This window comes from Rhinoderma darwinii, chromosome 3 (genome assembly GCF_050947455.1).
Source record: "Rhinoderma darwinii isolate aRhiDar2 chromosome 3, aRhiDar2.hap1, whole genome shotgun sequence".
In the NCBI taxonomy this organism is placed as follows: Eukaryota; Metazoa; Chordata; class Amphibia; order Anura; family Rhinodermatidae; genus Rhinoderma; species Rhinoderma darwinii.
Window position 1 is genome coordinate 130356168 of NC_134689.1, and position 20124 is coordinate 130376291.

General features: G+C 42.7%; 1 protein-coding gene across 4 annotated transcripts in view; it reads left to right on the forward strand.

Annotated features, from left to right (window-relative positions):
* CDC25C (cell division cycle 25C) overlaps positions 1 to 20124 on the forward strand; it is an 84360-nt gene that overhangs the window by 35884 nt on the left and 28352 nt on the right. For 3 of the 4 annotated variants that reach the window (XM_075856741.1, XM_075856742.1, XM_075856740.1), the window contains exons 2-9: positions 1045 to 1278; positions 3261 to 3352; positions 4481 to 4526; positions 6223 to 6252; positions 7957 to 7990; positions 12434 to 12505; positions 13280 to 13354; positions 13780 to 13875. In XM_075856741.1, coding sequence (XP_075712856.1) covers positions 1088 to 1278; positions 3261 to 3352; positions 4481 to 4526; positions 6223 to 6252; positions 7957 to 7990; positions 12434 to 12505; positions 13280 to 13354; positions 13780 to 13875 — 636 coding nt within the window. In that variant the 5' untranslated portion in view covers positions 1045 to 1087. The remainder of the gene's footprint in view (positions 1 to 1044; positions 1279 to 3260; positions 3353 to 4480; positions 4527 to 6222; positions 6253 to 7956; positions 7991 to 12433; positions 12506 to 13279; positions 13355 to 13779; positions 13876 to 20124) is intronic. The other variant, XM_075856743.1, reaches the window with a different exon arrangement.

A 20124-nucleotide genomic window follows, 5' to 3' on the forward strand; every position in this document is an offset into this window, starting at 1 on the left:
GTCAAGATTAAGAGACAAACGATTAGAGTTCTCCGTTGATAAATCATATTGAAAAATGAGTTTACCAAAACCACAGGGCAAAGATGGAGAAAATAATTGGTTTAATACAGTGTTGTGGGATTGTGAAGTTCTGATTGGGAAGAAGTATGATCAGCAGATGATAGAACTTCCTGATATGACGCTACGTGAAGCATGCTTATGCTCCAAGAAGAGCACTTTGGTGTTACTTCTCCACTGTCGTTTAGCAATTATGTAATGCCTCTTCAACATCTTAATTAGTTTTGTTTGCCGTTGTTCCTAACCAGTACAACAAGGAACGACTTTGGTGACGGACAATTGAGTCAAAGGCTAAGGGGTGATTAATCAAAAATAGTGCATGAGTAAAGTGAAGCACTTACTAATAGCAACCAGTCCGATTTCACCTATCCCTTTTCAAAGTCCCTTAAAGGGGTTGTCCACTACCAGACAACTGATGACCTATTCGGTGGATAGGTCATCAGTATATCATCAGTGCAGGTCCAACACCCGGACCCTGCACCAATCCGGTGGCTTGTGGGCACAGGATGCACATCTATCTGGTGGATAGATCATCAGTTGTCCAGTAGTGGACAACCCCTTTAAATCTCCCACCTTTTTATAGTGAGTTGCTGCTGACGTTTAGCGAGAACATAGACTGGAGAGGTTGCAGAGGAACAACAAAGCCCTAAAAATTATCAGAACCCCAAACCAGAATCCAGCTCGTTGAATGTACAAGTCAAGTCTTTAGACCACCAATGGACTGCCCAAAATCCTATAGCTATACTAAAATATACAATAATAAAATATATCCAACATATATCCAAAACACTAGTCATATCATAATATCCACTTCACATAGTAATATAAAGCTGTTTTTGCATTTCAGGGTCCAGTAGCGCTTATTAATCACATAGCGCGTCTAGGAGGTCAATATATTATTGTAATTTGGAAGTGATCGTGTACACGTGTGTTTTTTGTTTTTTTTTAAATCATAGCTTTCTATATGTTCTTTTCTGTTTTCTCTAGATCTCAAGCGCTCCAGGTTACTTGAGGGTTGACGTGTGAAGCCATGGCAGACAATCACTCCATAACAACGGATGGCATAAAGTCCTCTTCTGGTCTCCATTTTCGCACAAGCTGTCGAATGATTTTAAATCTCCTGAGGGACAAAGATGCTTCTATAAATTTTTCTCCAGAGCAAGTAGTAACACCAGTCACTGACCTTGCCATGGGCTTTAGTAACCTGAGTACCTTCAGTGAGTAAGTATTTTGCAAGTGCATCTAGATTTGTCCTAGCCATTCCTGGACAAAATCTTGGGACAGGTCCAGGAACCAGCTCCAAATTGAAATCTGCAGCAACAATGCTCGTGCACCCTTCTTTCTTCATAAAACATCCATTCACTGGGGATAAGCGAATCTGGCCACACACATCCTTTGAGGCCCCCGCCCCCCCAGTAGTCAGAATTGAGTTCCATCTTAATAGTAGTTAGAGCAGGGCCCACCCTACCCTCTAGTAGTAAAAAATGTGTACCCTATTCCCCCTACCTCTTTCCTAGTCATCAGAGCAGGCTGCCACTTACCCAGTAGACACATCACCACTCGTGATCACAGCAGCTTACCCATCCACTAGTGACTTCTTGTCCTTAGGAAACTGTTAAACTTGACGCCTGCCCTCTTCTATGTATCCACCTCCCACAAACACCCGCGCTTCTGAGAAGAGTGTGATTTTGATGCTGTCCGTGACCAATTTTGAGGTCCACGCATTTAACACCGGATGGAAGTATGAGGGGCAGAAAGCAAAACCTGAACTTTGGTTGCCAATGTTTTAATTACCATGGGAAACTGGCAACCGGGTTTCCTCTTGACCTGGTCTAAACTGTTTGTATTGTACAAACACATACAATTAATCCAGTGCCACATTGTGAGGCATTTGTCACAAAAGTCATGTTTTAAATATTCCAGACCAATGGGAAAATTAAAAGTGGAAGCTTGCCTGAGTGCAGAAGTGTGTGAGACGCATGAGGAACATGTTTTTTTTAAAAAAGGTTACCTCTTGTGGACATCTTTGGAGTCATGGGTCTGGCAGTGATGAGGTCTTGCGTTTTCCGTTGAAGACTTTTTAAATAGTTCAGCAACGTTATTTATATGTTTTATTTTTATCCATATGTGAGAGCAATCTAATTGATTCCTACAGTCTTTTTATTTTTTTGCTATATTTGACCTTCAGACTGCACTTTTGGTTACTGATCGGTAAATAATTGCATGTCGGTCATGGAGTGTATTCTTTATAGCTGCTTGGACTATAGCCTGATGTTTATGCTTCCTGAGTGCTGTCCGTAAATTTAAAGGAGAAGGATGATTGAGGGAATTGCATATGTTGCAGTTCACAGCATGAGCAATGTACCACATCTGTTAGGAGAGGGAGCAGGAATATCTATTGACCTTGCAGGACGTAAAATAAGAGCAGTCAATCATTTGAGTCGTGGGCAGTCTACATCTAAAACATGCAACCAAATAAAAATGAACTATAATATTCACCTAAAATTAGTACAATATTTTTACATATTCTTCTTGTGATGTAAAGAAAGGCTCTACAAAATAAGTTTTTTATGGCGGCTATAAAATCAGCCTGGTCTGCGTTCTGGATGCTGTCATGGGGGAGGAGCCTGGTGTGAGGGACACAATTTTTACTATTCGATGGGTGGACCTTGCTGTGACTACCATTAGGGGGAGCTCAACTTGGGGGGTGGGGGCGGCAAAGTCTCAGGTGACTCCCCAGATACAGTGCTCTTATTGGATGGTTAATAATGTGGTGGTCACACTGGCATAATTACTTTTTTTTTTATTTTCGCTTTACAGGAGCTATGACTGATCTGTTTTTAAACCCGATCCTTATGAATTCCATTAAAGGGGTGTCTCACGAAGACCTCGCTTTTCCATTTTAAGGCACATGGACTTGGCTGAAAGGGAGAGTGGTTTGCGATCTAACAGGCCTGGCACATCCATGTATTACGTGGTCTGCTATTTATTTAAATAGCTGGCATGTAACACTATATTTGCCTTTCTGCGATCCTACAATGTATGGCATGACGATATGATCGCCTGGGAGGATATTGCAAGAAACTCCATCTTATATAATAGGTTCTTTTTTTTTTTCTAACTGGATGGACTAGAACAGAATTCTACAGTGTTCAGGAATGGATAGAAAACTTACTGTATTTATGAATATGCTTATTTTTCAGTGAAACTCCTAAACGTTGCTTGGATTTGTCTGATCTCAGCGGAGATGAACCTGGATTGCAACATTTTGTGTCCCCTGTTAAAATTCCAAATGGTAAGAAGTCTACTACATATTTTAATTTCTATTCTCTTTAAAGTTTGCATACTCCATTTCTAGAGCAATCATTAAAGTGAAGCTGTATTTCACACTTACATTATATGAGGGCTTTTCTAGCAGAATGTCCCTTTATTTGGACGTTGCAAATTGAATGGACCTTTTGAGGTATTATTTATACTGATTCATAGTAGATAATTTTCAAGTGACATGGGGAAATAAGTTGAAGTAGGAGCTTGTTTTATGTATTTTACAAACCCTTTGCAAAATTCGTAGACCCCCCCCCCCCCCCATGCAATTGTACAGTGAGGAGGAGTTTGAAGGAAACAGAGGTGGCGAACGCATTCGCCCTGTCGCTCTTTTCGATATTGGAAACCGCTAAAGTACAGCACTCCTTATGCAGTAAAGGAGGATCCAGGGGGGAGGGGGCTAGGGACCCCTGTTCTAATGATCATGGGTGGTCCCAGAGGTGAGGCCCCCAGTGAGAAGACCTCTATCACCCATCTTGTGGGTGATTAAAAAAACAAAAAGAGAATTAAACTGGTTGACCACGAAGGATTTAATTTAATTGATTTTTAAAACGACATGAAACCAAAGGTATAAGTCTGATTATTATATTCTCTGTAAGGAATTGCTTGTGATTTTGTTTCTGGGAAAAACAAAATGAATGGTATTCAATGTAGGTTTTCGGTGTAGTTCAATGGAAGAAAACCGGGTGAATGTTTAATTTGCATGACGGACATTCTTTTCAATGTAGTTGGCGCAATTGCCTCATTCCCCGCTTCCAGGGTTTCTCAGAACGTATTGAGAGGTCCCCCAAAACAAAGCAGCACCTGTTAATTTACAGATACTGTCACAGTATAGATGGAAAACTGATTTCAGCCTGCCTGCTTGACATAATGGTCAACACCTCTAAGCTAAGATAAAGATGATTGGATCAGATGTGGCTCTATAAGGGTGCAATGGGAGTGATGGTCCCCAGTGAGATTGGCAATGGTTCCTTCGTTGCAGTAAGGTTGAGAATCCATTTTAATCTTGTTGGGGATGAAGCTCAGGATTTGGTTTTGCTAGTTTAACCATTGAAGAATTGTCACAGTTTTTTCTTTTCCCATTTGTCTTTGTATACAGATAAGGGGGACTCTATTAATTCCCTGTGTATCCAGCCTGGGGACTTGTAAGTAATCATACAATGTATCCTGCATAATGACTTCTGGATAAGATCCCATTCACATCACGTTTTGGCCTTCTGTCAGAGGTATACGCCAGGAAGACTCCCGATGTATGCCTCCAACGATGGGCCTAAACATATCCGACTGTATGGCATACAGTGGGATACGTCGCCTGGTGTCTTGCCCTGGAATAATTCCTTATGTTGCTTGTCCGTATATGGACAGTGACGTCAGGAGCTTTCCCATGGCCAGAGTCCCGGTGGAGAGCATCTAAAAGCGCTATGTCTGGGTACTCTGTCACTGCTCCTGACGTCACTGTCCATATGTGGACCATAATGTCAAGAGCTTTGCAAAGCTGAAGTCCCCGGCCAGATCATCTGCAACGCTCTTGCTGGGGATTCCGGCTCTGGAGAATCCCTTGACGTCTCTGTCCATATATAGGCAGTGATATCGGGAGTTACCCAAAATATGTCTTAACGTATACCTGCGACGGATTCCATACAGTGGCATCTGTCACTTATAGGCTCCCATGTTGAATGTTTTTTTATGTATTGTGTGGTATATACTATATAAATTCCATCTTTGGAAAAAAAAAAAGGCATACCAGCCTGGCGCGGACCAAAAGGATACTCTTTCGGTCTTGTAAGGAATAATGGAGCCCTGTGAACACATCGTGTACGTCGGGAGATTTCCCAACGTACATGATAAATGTAGGGCAAAATAACGTGATATGAATGGAGCCTAAGGCTGGGTTCACACGACCTATTTTCAGACGTAAACGAGGCGTATTATGCCTCGTTTTACGTCTGAAAATACGGCTCCAATACGTCGCCAAACATCTGCCCATTCATTTGAATGGGTTTGCCGACGTACTGTGCCGACGACCTGTCATTTACGCGTCTTCGTTTGACAGCCTCGTCAAAGGTGCAGGACACTTTTTGAAACGTAATTTGAGCCGTTTTTCATTGAATTCAATGAAGAACAGCTCAAGATTACAGGCGTCAATGACACCTCGCAAAATGCGAGGTGGAGCATTTACGTCTGAAACGACTGAGCTGTTTTCTCATGACAACAGTCTGTAATTTCAGCCAGTTATCGTGTGCACATACCCGTAGGCTTCTATCACTTTGTCATTTCGCTTTACAATATTTTTCTTTTAGCATTTTTGCCCATTTATGTCAATAGAATATTTCCACATTTTGGCAAATGCTGCAAATAGGATGAGAAATGTCTAATAATTGGCACAGTCTGAAAAGCGGTTTTAATATTTTTGCTAATTTATTATTATTTTTTTAACTAATGGAAGTCTGATGCAACAACTTTTTATTTTTTATAATTTTTTTGAGGGTGAGACAGGAACATTTTTATAACTAATCTGTGATGTAAAACCGGCTGAACATGTACACATTCAGCCATCTAATGACCTAAAACATCACCTTTTGTAAGGTCAATAGAAACGTGACTATAATAATGAACGTTGTTGGTTTGGTGATCATTTGGGTCCTTTGCAGCAGAGTATGATGGTCACCAGGCACCCGCTATTTCTGGTTTACAGCAATTCCTTGATGGGTACTTTTCTTCTGTCTTGTGCGAAATAAGTTTATAATAATTGTCTGACTTTAATGTGGCCTTCCACAATACTGTTTGTCCAGCATTCTCTGCTATACCTGAATAACCTGTTTTTTTTGTTTTTTTTTTTAGTTTTACCCCAGAACCTGAAAAGAAAACAAAGTGAGTAATATTACAACCCGTCTAGCACCATGCTTTTAAAAGCATGGTCATTTTTTTTATTTTTGTCCTTGTGAATAGAAAAATAAATGGGCTCCTATATCATTGTGAATATGAAAAAGCTATGTGAATATGGGTTCAGTACCGTATTTTAGCGACTACAGCCCCAAAAGTTTAAACTTTCTTCGCCTTTCTTCTAAAAAAAGGTGTCAACGCCAATCCGTTGTAATATTTCTACATATGTATTAACGCCGTATGTTACTTCATATTTCTACATATGTATTAACGCCATATGTTACTACATAAACAGAACCGATAAAAACAAGGGGACATATACGAAAACACAGAAAAAGGCCATACTTACAAATGGACACAGCCAGGTCAGAAACGCTGATGGAGTGAGCAGGTGCTTTAAATAATAATAGCCACTCCCACTGGTCTTGAGGGGAGTGGTGTGTGTGGTGCATGGGATGTGTAGTAAGAAATAATAAATGAATAGTGTGTGTGCAAGTGTAATACTATGAGTGAAATATAGGGGGCAGTAATGAGTGAAGTGCCTCAATAGAAATAAATGGATAATGGGGTGCAAGTGTGTGAAACATGGAGGGATAGTGTGTACGTCATGAGGCACAACGTGTATAGCCAGGTAGAAGCCTATTTGTGACGCCTTGATAATTCATAGAGCGGGCTACCCTGCTTGCTATGCCAAACAACAACACACCATGCTCTCCCAGCATCAAAGACCCGGCTGTGTCCAAGAGAAGCGAATATATGTAGTAATGAAAAATACCTGGGGTATTAGTAATCATTTTGGCCAAAAGGACGCAAGCTCGCAATCCACGACAAGGATCCTCAGACTTGCGAGTCCCTAACTCCTAAATGGAACAGAATGTTCCTGATGCACAAACAGAACCGATAAAAACAAGGGGACATACACGAAAACACAGAAAAAGGTCATACTTACAAATGGACACAGCCAGGTCAGAAACGCTGATGGAGTGAGCAGGTGCTTTAAATAATAATAGCCACTCCCACTGGTCTTGAGAGGAGTGGTGCATGGGATGTGTAGTAAGAAATAATAAATGAAGCACCTGCTCACTCCATCAGCGTTTCTGACCTGGCTGTGTCCATTTGTAAGTATGGCCTTTTTCTATGTTACTACATAAGGATTACAGCCTAAATTTTTGCCTTGAGGATAGAACTATTTTTTTTTTTTATATTCCCCTCTGTATCCCGGTGCTCATCATTTTTTATTTTTTTTGTGTACGACGTAGCTGTATGAGACATTTTGTTTTTTTGTGGGATGAGTTGTACTTCATGTAGGTGCCGGTTTTTGATACATTTAAGTTATCGTTTTAAATTTAATAGTCTGTCAAATGACTCATTTAGTAATAATCCTACTGCAGATATAACCAGACAGATAACCGTAATAACAAACTACAGTTACAGCATACACATAGTACAGCAGTACAGGTTACACAGACTACAATCCGATATCCCAGCCATGTTTACCCCCTCTTACAAATGGTTCAATTGATACATGAACCCCAATATATTTTGTACAACCTAAGCCAGTTTCTAGCCTCATAAACCGGTTTTGTCAGATGGTGTCCAACATACATTGATTAGTAACTGTGGATAGGGATGTGTGCGTATGTTTTGGATATAATTAAAATGAATGTTCCTTAATTCCTTTTTATCTCACAGGGATTGTCCTAAGAAAAAAGTTAATAGCGTATTGGTGAGTGCCTTTATTTCAACGATTCATAAACCATAGGGAATTATAGTAATGTCTCTACCTCCTTTTTAAATATACATGATTTTAACTAAACTGCAATTTTATTTTAATGTACATTGTTTATAGGGGTTGGCCCATTATTAGATTTTGTTTTGTTATTTACCTTCTGTTACAAAAATGCTCCGATTCTGAGATGTTCCCTTTACTGCATTACCTTGGCGCCACCTGGTGTTGAATCTGTATAGTAATGTGCATGTCCTTCTGCTGAGCTGAATAAAGGGGCTGTCCAGGAATACATTTTATTTTATATTTGAACTTAATTGGTCATCTTTAAGTACATTTCTAATATAATGTCTGTTTACATGTGGCAGCGTTACCCTGTTCTGATCTGCGGTCACGTGACCGCACTGAGAGTAAATTTTTAATTTCCTGTGACGTTCCATGTCTTTGCTCCACAGCATTTCCGGCTGAGAAAGGCACGGCGCATCATCAACTACATTTACAGGCAGTGGGCTGAGCGTATGTTTCATGAGCTCTTCAGAGCTTCGCTTCCTCTGGTCCTGCCGCCTGTAAACCTAGTTGATGACGCGCCGCGTGTCTACACAGCAGGAAGTACCTGCTGAGCAGACGCACGGAACATCGTCTCTGCTTGTACCCGCAGTGCCTTCCCGTCTCCTCATTTCCCACGCCACCTCCCCCCCCCCCCCCCTTCGCGGAGCCGCCCGGCGGCGGCAACCTCCTTGATGTTATATACAGTTATTACAGGGGTTATATAAATACAGGGATGATGGGGGTTATATACAGGAATGATGGGGTAACACACGGATGATGAGGTAACACACGGAAATTCCTCTGCACAAAAAAGCGCTCATACTTACCCCCTCCTCTGACGTCCGCTCCAGCCTCCCTGGATGACACTGCAGGCCACGTGATGCTGCAGCATGTGATTGACTGCAGCAGTTACATGGGATGTATCGTCAGGAGGACATGATTTAAATTCCGCACCGCAGGTCAATTTATTAACGTTTATGCTATGTTTTGTTTTTTTTCGCAGCGTGGGCATGAGATTTACAAAATCTCATCCTCTTTGCTGCTACTGTAAATACTGCGTAATTTCCGCACAGAGTTCCGTTGTGGAAATTCCGCAGCGTTTAGCTACGTGGAAACCCGGCCTTACCGATCACATCTAAATTATAGACCAAGATGTGATCAATACCCCGCTTGATCCGACCGATGTCACTGAACATGTCAGTCCCACTGACCTAACGGATTCGGGTCTCAGAACTAGATACAGCTGCTCTGTATACAGGATATAAAGCAGCTGTATCTCAAATAGCAAAAATTATTTTTAATAAAATGTAATTGCGCAGTTGCACCAAACACACTGATAACTTGTTTTTAAAATAAAAATGTCTTTCAAAGGTTTACATAGCCTTTAAACAGAATCCCCTGATATGTCGAACCGCATGTCGGCCGCATTTCCCGAACCGAACACCGTGCAGGGAGCCAGGCTTCTAGCATCCTAGTTATGTACGATGCCAGGAGTCCCTACCTCGCTGCGGGAAAACTGTCCTGTACTGTAATCATGTTTTCAGCACGGGACAGGGGAGGCAGGGACACCAGGCATCGTACGTAAATATGATGCTAGAAGCCCGGCTCCCTGTACTGTGTTCGGCCGACGGTCATGTGAATTAGGCCTTAGGGTCAGTTCACTCTTAGCATAAATACTGCAGTTTTTGCGCAACGGAATTCATTGCAAAAATCTGCAGCAAATACAGTAGCAGCAGAGTGGATGAGATAGAACAAATGTCATCCACACGCTGCTTGAATAGTGAGCGGTAAAAAAGCTCATAAATTGACTTGCGGTGCGTAATTTTATTCCGCAGCATGTCAATTGTATTTGCGGAATCGCTGTTTATTTCTTGCAGGCTTTCCCCATTGAATAAAAAAAAAAAAATGCAACTAACAAATAAATAAAGCTTCGTTACACAGGAGTATGGACTTCTTCCTCCCTCCGGCGCGGCCCCCTGGGATGATGTTTCATCCCATGTGACTGCTGGCAGGCCAGCTAAATGCTGTAGTTTCAGCAGCGGACATTCTGGTTGAAAAACTGCACCACAGTTTGGTGTGGATTTTTGGCCGGAATTCCCTGCGGCGCACAGGGCGGGTACACTGCGTGCTTTTACGCAGTGTATCCACCCCGTGTGAACTCAGCCTAACAGTTAAGTTCCCCCTCCCCCAAGAAAAATTCATAATGAATTCCTTCCCCCGCACATAGCATTCACAGCCAAGTCCCACCCTCCCCACAAAAACGTTATACACAAAATCCCCTGTCGACTGCGCTATTGATTCAGTCGGAAAAACAGAAACCTGCCGGAATGGTGACGAACGGAAACCATTAGCAATGTTTCCGTCACCATTGATCTCAATGGTGACGGAAACGGAAGCTGTGGTTTCAGTTTGACTTTCCGTTGCAGGGCTCACCCGACGGCAACCTCCGATGGAACCCCGGAACGGAAAGCCAAAGCTGATGTGAACAGGCCCTTACATTGCAGGGTCCGTTCCTTTCTCCAAGTAACTAAGTCTGGGGCCCTCAACGAAATGTTTAAAGTAGCGGACCGGCCCCTTCTTTTCATCCTTGTTGCCGGGCCCCTGACTCGAGTACCAGCAGTACTGCCTGATGGCGGCCATGGTTACAATACAGGAAACAGCCGGGACCAGAAGCAAGGGATGTAAACAAACAGCAAGAGCAGCAGTGACGATTGAGATCAGATAGAAACTGGTTAGAAAATAAGTAGGGGGGGGGGACGAGGACGACACTTCTTAGAAAACATTTTTTTCCCCTCCAACCCTTTTAAAGAGGCTCTGTCACCAGATTTTGCAACCCCTATCTGCTATTGCAGCAGATCGGCGCTGCAATGTAGATTACAGTAACGTTTTTATTTAAAAAAAACGAGTATTTTTGGCCAAGTTATGACCATTTTTGTAGTTATGCAAATGAGGCTTGCAAAAGTACAACTGGGCGTGTTGAAAAGTAAAAGTACAACTGGGTATGTATTATGTGCGTACATCGGGGCGTTTTTACTACTTTTACTAGCTGGGCGTTCTGACGAGAAGTATCATCCACTTCTCTTCAGAACGCCCAGCTTCTGGCAGTGCAGACACAGCCGTGTTCTCGAGAGATCAAGCTGTGACGTCACTCACAGGTCCTGCATCGTGTCGGACGAGCGAGGACACATCGGCACCAGAGGCTACAGTTGATTCTGCAGCAGCATCAGCGTTTGCAGGTAAGTCGATGTAGCTACTTACCTGCAAACGCTGATGCTGCTGCAGAATCAACTGTAGCCTCTGGTGCCGATGTGGCCGACACGATGCAGGACCTGGGGCAGGAAGTGAGTGACGTCACAGATCTGCACTGCCAGAAGCTGGGCGTTCTGAAGAGAAGTGGATGATACTTCTCGTCCAAACGCCCAGCTAGTAAAAGTAGTAAAAACGCCCCGATGTACGCACATAATACACGCCCACTTAGACTTTTGCAAGCCTCATTTGCATAAATACAAAAATGGTCATAACTTGGCAAAAAATGATCGTTTTTAAAAATAAAAACGTTACTGTAACCTACATTTGCAGCGCCTATCTGCTGCAATAGCAGATATGGGTTGCAAAATCTGGTGACAGAGCCTCTTTAAGGGAGGATGCACATTTTCAGTACCACTCTCAAACTGCCACCGGCCAATAGAAAATATCTTCTTTGCTTGTCCGTAAAGAAATAGAGAAGAAGCTTTTTTTCAGAAACACAGCTTGTCGTCTTGGTTATATAGGACTGGGCTCTCCCTCTAAAAAGACATGTAATGCATTTGCAAGCTTCTCCTAGAGAGGAGGCAGTGAAACCGAATGATCTGCCTACAAATATGGCTGGAAAGGGGAGGAGCTGCAGCAGAAAGGACACACCCCCTTAGCTGCCAGCCTGAAGAAATTCTAAAAGAGAAATAAATGGGGAGATCTCTGCATCCATGTAAGATACAGGGCTGGTTCTAGCTTTGTTAGAAAGAGATTGCCAATAATCAAGTGACACATTACGACATTCACTTACATACTATGGTGCCACCTGGTGTTCAAAGTGTATAGCAATGTGCACGTCCCACTGATGAAGTTGAGTTCTAGTGGACATGCATGCTCCGTAACGCTCCCTGCAGCCAGTTCTTGTGTTCAAATCCAATGTGATCCTGTGTTTACTGCAGAGTAGCCAATGGAAATTGCTTTCTTTCCCGCTTGTCAGGAAAGGAGCAGAGCCTCTGCAGTAATATGGAAGTATAGCTGAGGAGTCTCCTTAGCTTGTTAGGACTGTAAAACTCTGCATCTTGACAGACATATTGATATAAACCCTGTACATGCACACTCAATCTTTTATTGCTGTTTTTCACTATATTTGTATTGGTTTCTGAGGGAGTGCATGGTGTGGATGCCACACGGTATATACGTAACTACTCTGGATCATGTTACCTATCTGCAGTAAAAGTAAGAAGGAATTATATTGTCAGTTGCCATAGGGGGAAGTAGACGGATTTTGCCTTCAGCCCCTTCTCCAGCAGCACAGATTTTATTAGGTCCCGTTCGCGTCATATTAAACGTATACGTCGGGGAAAAAGCTTGAGACGTGCACGTTAAATGTAGTTCATGTCGAATGCCTAACTGTGGCATATGTCACCATAAACTTTAATGGTATCCGTTAAACAGAGACTCATGAATTGAGGGCATGAGTTCATGACTTGGTTGTATCCATCGCCCATAGACTATAATGGTATCTGTTTAACGAATATTAGGCATACGTTTAAAAACGAAAAAAAAACATTGGAAAGCCCATGCCGAATTCGTTAAATGAATGCATGTGATGTATGCCATAAAGTGGCATACAACACCCATAGGCTCCCTTGTTAAGAAATCCGCACTGTATAAGTCCCGAGCTCTCCTGACATACACGCTAAACGAACATCACAAACCCGATGCGACCAGACCCTTAGCAGCAGCATAAAGGGAAATACGGGGAAGCAAAAAAAAATACAGCTTAGAAAGGTATTTTTATATGCTAGAAATACTGCGAATTTCTTTTACATTAGCTATGACTGTCATTCTTGACTTTTAGTATTAAAATTAATCATGGGGCAACCCTTTTAATGGTCACTACATTTTAGTTTTTCTAATGGTTTGTATATAGCACTGAAGAAACAAGATACCATTATTATTTCTTCTATTTGACATTCAGTTTATGATTTCCTTTTTCTCCACAATTAGCCAAGACTTCTCTGCAGCACCCCAAGTTTTAAGAAATCTTTTGGAAATCACATCCACACATGTAATAAGGAAAATGTAAGTATTTGTAGCATAGAGAGATACTTTCATACAAAAAGGTTAATTGCGTTGGCTTGTCACGTGTGCGGCTATTGTGGAAAATATGACTATTCGCCCCCTAACAGCCTGTTGTACAGTAAGGCCAGGAACACACACCGTTTTGATGTCGTTTTTGGCAGGTTTTTTTTTCAGCCAAATCCAAAAGTGGATCCAAAAGGAAAAGACTGATTCATCTCCTTTCCTTTGAGTCCACTCCTGTTCTTGGCTCCAAAAAACGGAGCCAACAACTGCATCTAGTGTAAAGGCAATACTAATCTACTGAATTTAAAACCTGGTTGTTGAGGAATGTTTTTATCACCGCTGAAGCTCCTGCACTTTTATACCTGTCCCCGATTTTGTTTGTGTGTGTTTGCTTGTTGACAGTCCCTTTCTCCGATTTTTAGGAAAGTGGGACGTGTAAGAATCCAGGTAAACCATGCTCTATGCTGCTTCTCCGGGGAGCAGCTGATGCACCGTTATCTCCAACATTTGGAGGCATGGTGAGTGGAATAGAACTAGAAGTGTTTCAATGTTTATATATTGTAGGATTTTTTTGGGTGAGATCGATGTGAAATTTAGCTCCACGCTAGAATCTTTTTATATTTTTGAGTAATTGCATCTGAATTGATGTGATGGTAATAACTTGGATCAATGTTTTTATAGTTCTTTTGTCTTTATTAACGACTCGGCTTGCCTGCATATCGGACTGGAAACAATGGACACCCAACACGTTCATATTTTTAAAATAAGCACTGGGAGAGAAATATGAAAAGGTTAACGCCAGTTTCATGGCCTTAAAGTTGCCGAGTTTAGCGCATGCCCTAGTCGCACTAAAATTTGTGACTTTTTTTACTCTTCTCAATACTTCCCGAAAGTGTCAGAAGGGGGCGGGAGCTCCGTGGGAATAATACATTTATTATTTATGCCAGAGACCTGGCGTAAATTAAAGCAAAAAAGTTTGCCAACTCCTAGCTAGTGCAGATTTCAATCTGTGGGGCGTTGCAATGTAGGGGCCCATGCCATGCCTCGTACCCCCTCCTGCCTGACTACGCCATTCCCCTTCACCATCAGATACATAAAAATAAAATTTTAATATATGTATACTTGCCTTGCTGCTCCTCTTCTCTTCTCCCCACCGCTTTCCCTCCAGTTCTCTCTCCGTGCCACGGGTCATTCAAGCTACTAACGCTGAGCAACATGGGTACCTATGCGACACAATGCTCAACACTATCCATGCTGCGTCACATAGGTACGGACTGGCTGGATGAGGAGCGGTTAATACGCCCAGCCACAATTGTGGCGCATGGTCTGTGGAAATATGCAACACGTTTTTTAGGAGGAGTTTGCCTCTTAATAAATGTGTTGCATTTACTCCCACAAATTGTTTCTTAAGATTGGCGTATAAGACGCCAGTCTTAATAAATCTGCCCTACTATCTATAACTTTGGATAGTAATGCATTGGTGACAAATTACCTTCTATATCCTTCTGGGGAAATTAAATCGCCAAATACAATAATACAAAATGTAGCTCAACAACATAGAGCATTTTCTGATGAATTTCATAGAGTGTGGTATCTTTGGCTTGAATCAGGCTCTACTTAACCCCTTAACGACCGGCTTATAGTGTTTTTACGTCGGTCGTTCAGGGTAGTTCTTCTGAAGAACTTTCCCCGTAACGTGCGGGGTTCTCCTGAAGCCCGTGCTGTTGCTAACAGCCTCGGGCTTCGGGGCAACGATCGGAGATCACTAGCAGTTGTCTCCGATCATATTTAACCCCTCGGATGCGACGCTCGATAGCGAGCGCCGCATCTGAGTGATTTTAGAGGGAGGGGGCTCCCTCTCTCATCCCACTGGGATCCCCGCGGGCATTGCGGGGTGCTGATGGGTTCTATGGCAGCCTGGGGGCCTAACAAAGGCCCCCAGGTCTGCCTTTAGTGATTGCCTGTTAGGTCATGCCTCTGGCATTGTCTAACAGGTGCCTGTCAGTTTTATACTGACCAGCAATAATACAATACACTGCAATACTTCTGTTTTGCAGTGCAATAGTGATCTAAAGTTTTCACAGTGAAGTCCCCCAGTGGGACTAAAAATAATGTAAAAAAAAAAAAAGTTTAAATTTGAAATAAATGTCCAAAGTAAAAAAATAAATAACCCCCCCCCCCCACTTTTTCCCCTTACAAAATACTTTATGAAAAAAAGTTACTCATATTTGGTATCGACGCGTCTGTAACGAACCCAACTATAAAACTATTACGTTATTTAACCCACATGGTGAACGCTGTAAAAATATAATTAAAAAACGCCAGAATTGCTGTTTTCTTTTCATCCTGCCTTCAAAAGAATTTGATAAAAAGTGATCGGGTTGTCGCATCTACTCCAAAATGGTATCCATAAAAACTACAAGTCGTCCCGCAAAAAAAATGCCCTCATACAGCTGCATCGGTCAAAAAATAAAAGTTATGGCTCTTAAAATATGGCGACACTAAAGTAAATAATTTTGAAAAAAATGTGTTGGTGTGTAAAAGTAGGAAAACATAAAAAAAATCTGTATAAATTTGGTATTGCCGCAATTGTAACGACCCGCTGAATAAAGTTATGTTATTTATACCACACGGTAAACGGCGTAAAATTAAGACTCAAAAAAAATAGCGGAATTTCTGGGTTTTTCCCAGTACACCACTAAAAAGTTTATTAAGTTAATCAATAAATTATATATACCCCAAAATGGTGCTATTATAAAATACAACTTGTCCTGCAAAAAAAAAAAGTCCTTAAACAGCTATGTCAACAAAAAAAAAAAAGTTATAGATCTTTGAATGCGACGATGGAAAAACTTACAAAATTGCTCGGTCATTAAGGTTTAAAATACCTTCGGTATTAAGGGGTTAATAAACAAATAATGATTCGCATAGGAATATGCCTAGTCTTATTCTCATGAGTAGTCTAGTCATGTATGTCTATATTCATAATTGTTAAAGGGGTTTTCCACTTTCTGACATCTGATGACTAATCCACCGATCATATACGGGTGACCTATCCGGTGAATAGGTCATCAGTTGTCCGAACGTGGAAAACCCCTTTAAAGAGGCTCTGTCACCACATTATAAGTGCCCTATCTCCTACATAAGGAGATCGGTGCTATAATGTAGGTGACAGTAATACTTTTTTTTTTTAAACTCGTTTTATTAAAAGTAACTGTCAGAGTCAAACCATCACATACATCAGTAGAACATTACACATTCAATAGTACATATGTCAGAAGAATCAATTTATACAAAGGGAATACTCGCAGGTATTCATCATAATAACCCATGGTTCGCAGACCACTCACACATACTACAGGATTCTCAATTCCAACCAACCCGGCTTTTATTACATTACATCATGAGAATAGAAATACTCCCACACTTCAATATTCTATCACCTCGCTCCAATCTTCTTATATTTCCTACCCTGGAGCACCTGGACATGTCATTCTTCCTAGTCTTTTACCCTCTCCCACCCCCCGCTTGTGCCAGATCAGCTGTCAGCCCTTGGACTGTGCAGTGAGTGAGACTCGATGAGCACCAACCATCCCAGATCAAATTAAATTTGGCCGCCTTGCCCCGATGTTTGTACACTATTTTCTCAAATGGAAGCATGTCATTAACCATTTTGCGCCATTGCGCTACTGTCGGGGATCTATCCGCCATCCATCTCATGGCCACCGCCTTTCTTGCCATAAACAGTGTTTCTCTGAGGAAAATCTTCTCATATAATGACCATTGCTCCTCATTTAACAGTCCCAGTAAACATATCTCAGGCCTGCAAGTTATCGTCCTCCCCATCACTGCCATTAATAATGTAACCACCTCCTCCCAAAAGCAACGAATCCGATGACAACCCCACATTAAGTGTATAAAGTCTGCCCTCATCTCTCCACACCTATGACATTGTGAGGACTCCATTCTTCCCATACGATGCAGCTTTACAGGTGTTAAATAACATTGGTGTATGATGTACAGTTGCACTAGTTTATTATTTGCAGCTGGTGAAACCAGCAGATGGGAGCCCTGCGCTTCCCTCCATTCCTCTGCTGTGAGTTGTGGAATTAACGCACGCCACTTATCCTCCACCCCCAGGGGCTCCATTCGCATCTTAGCCTCCATTAGATAAGAATAAATTTGGGAGACAACGCCCCTTGTAAACGGCGTGCTCAGCCTCACCACTAGGTCACAACTGGAATGAGTCACGGAGTTCACTGGGAATTGTGCTAATAGAGCATGGTACAGCTGTATGCAGTATAATTCATCCCCTGGCGGTATATTAAATGCCGCCCGAATCTCACTCACCGTCATTACCACCCCTTCTTCCGTTAGCAATTGTGATAGAGCGACTACCTCTCTAGCTGACCAGTAACTCTTCCCTACCAATCCGTGCAAATGGGGAAAGCTCGGATTATCCCATAGCGGGCTCTCCGCCACCACCCCCACATATCCCAGTATATCTTTAGCCTGTTGCCAGACTCGTCTCGCCAGCTTATGTAAGGGTAACAGGGAGCGGTGTCTAAAATCATGCGGCTCCAGTATCGGCCACAGATTTTTCAAACCCAGTACCCGAGCGAGATGATTCTCCGCATTAGTCTCTAGGGGGGGGGAGACCCATGAAATCAAGTATCTGAGCTGCCCCGCCAAATAATATAGAAAAACATCCGGTAACGCAGCCCCAGCCTCGTCTTTAGGTCTTTGTAAAATCGACAGCTTGAGCTTAGATCTCCCCCCCCCCCCACACAAACGGCGCGAACATTGAATTTATTAGTTTAAAGAGCTTTTTAGGCACCAACACATCCATGTGCTCCAACACATACAAGAACTTTGGCATCACTATCATTTTTATTAAATTAACGCGCCCTGCTACTGATAAAGGCAGGCCCTTCCACACCTGTAGTTTGTCCCTTAGATACGTGACCAAGGGTGCTACATTTAACCCATACGATTTAGAGCTATCTCTAGCAATATTAATCCCTAGGTATTTGAACTCTGATCTTACCGGCAGTCCGCCAAACTGGGTACCCCATCCACAATTATCCTGTCTCAATGGCATCAGATACGATTTAGACCAGTTAATTAGTAGCCCTGAGTACCTTCCAAAATCGTTAATGAGGGAAATAGCCCTGGGGAGGGTTGCATTGGGGTTCGCCATGAACAACGCCATATCGTCCGCATATAATCCTATCCGGTCCTCTCTGTCTCCTATTCTAATTCCCATATATGCAGGATCCTTCCTGATGTTAATAGCCAATGGCTCAATGGCCAAAGCGAAGAGAAGTGGTGAAAGTGGGCACCCCTGCCTCGTGCCCCTATGGAGGCCAAAGGAAGGGGACAGGGCCCCATTCACCAACACCTGCGCTCGAGGAGCTTTATACAACAAGGAGACCCATTTAATAAATCTCTCCCCAAACCCAAATCTTCGCAACACTGCCAGCAGATAAGGCCATTCTACCGAGTCAAATGCTTTCGCCGCATCCAGAGATGCCACCGCCCAGTCCTGCTGCTCCTCCCATCCAATCTGCGTCACCACCTGTACCCGCCTAATATTTTCTGAGGTGGACTTGCCAGGTATAAAACCGCACTGGTCTGAATGGATGATCTCTTTTATCACTCTGCATAGTCTACTAGCTAACATCTTAGTCAAGATTTTGTAATCTACTGTCAGCAGCGAGATCGGTCTATATGAACTACATTCTTCCGGCTTTTTGTCTGGTTTTAGCAACACTATTATGGTGGCGTCACACATGGACTCCGGGAGAGCGGAGTTCCTATAGCTGTGTTCAAACAGGGCCAGCAATTGGGGGGCCAGCAGCTCTCCATATTGTAAATATACCTCCAGAGGAATACCATCCGGCCCTGAAGCCTTCCCCTTGGCCAACGAAGCCATTCCTTCCATAATCTCATCTAACGTAAATGGAGCCTCAAGCGATGCCATCCCCTCCGTTGTCAATGTGGGGAACCTCGTTCCATCCAAGTATCTCTCCATCTCCTCCATTCTATAATCAACTTTTGATGCATACAGCTGATCATAAAACTGTGTAAATTGCTCGAGAATCTCTCCCGGGGAGGTGTACATCTCATCTCCAGGCCCCGCTATGCCCATCACCGGGGGGGATCTAGAACTGTTCCGTACCATTTGTGCCAGGATTTTACCCGACTGATTGCCCAATTCAAAATGTGATTGTTTGCTAAAAAATAAGCTACGCGATGTCTTATCCCTCAGGATCTGTAAATATTGCCTACCCAGATTCAGCCAAGCATTTCGGTTAACCGGCGTGGGATCCTGAACAAATACCCCTTCCGCCTGTGAACATTGATATGCCATATTCTCCTCCTGCATGGCGGCTGCCCGTTTTACATAGGATATGGAGGATCGGAGACACCCCCTTAAATAGGCCTTAAGAGTATCCCACACCAATGACCGATTCTCCATCTGAGCATGTGCTTCTATAAATATTGATAACTGATCCGGTATGCGATCATTCTGTTGGATGAGCTGAAGCCAAAACGGGTGTATCTTACCCATTCCCCTTCTGCCCACCTGCGGCCTTTTTAATGTCAATAAGATCGGACTATGATCCGAGATCCCCCTCGGTAAATGATCCACTGTTTCTATCTCCAGGAAAACCGCATGTGATCCAAATATATAGTCGATTCTGGACAATGCATTGTACTGCAGGGTGTGACATGTAAATTCTCTAACCCCTTCATGTGTCGCC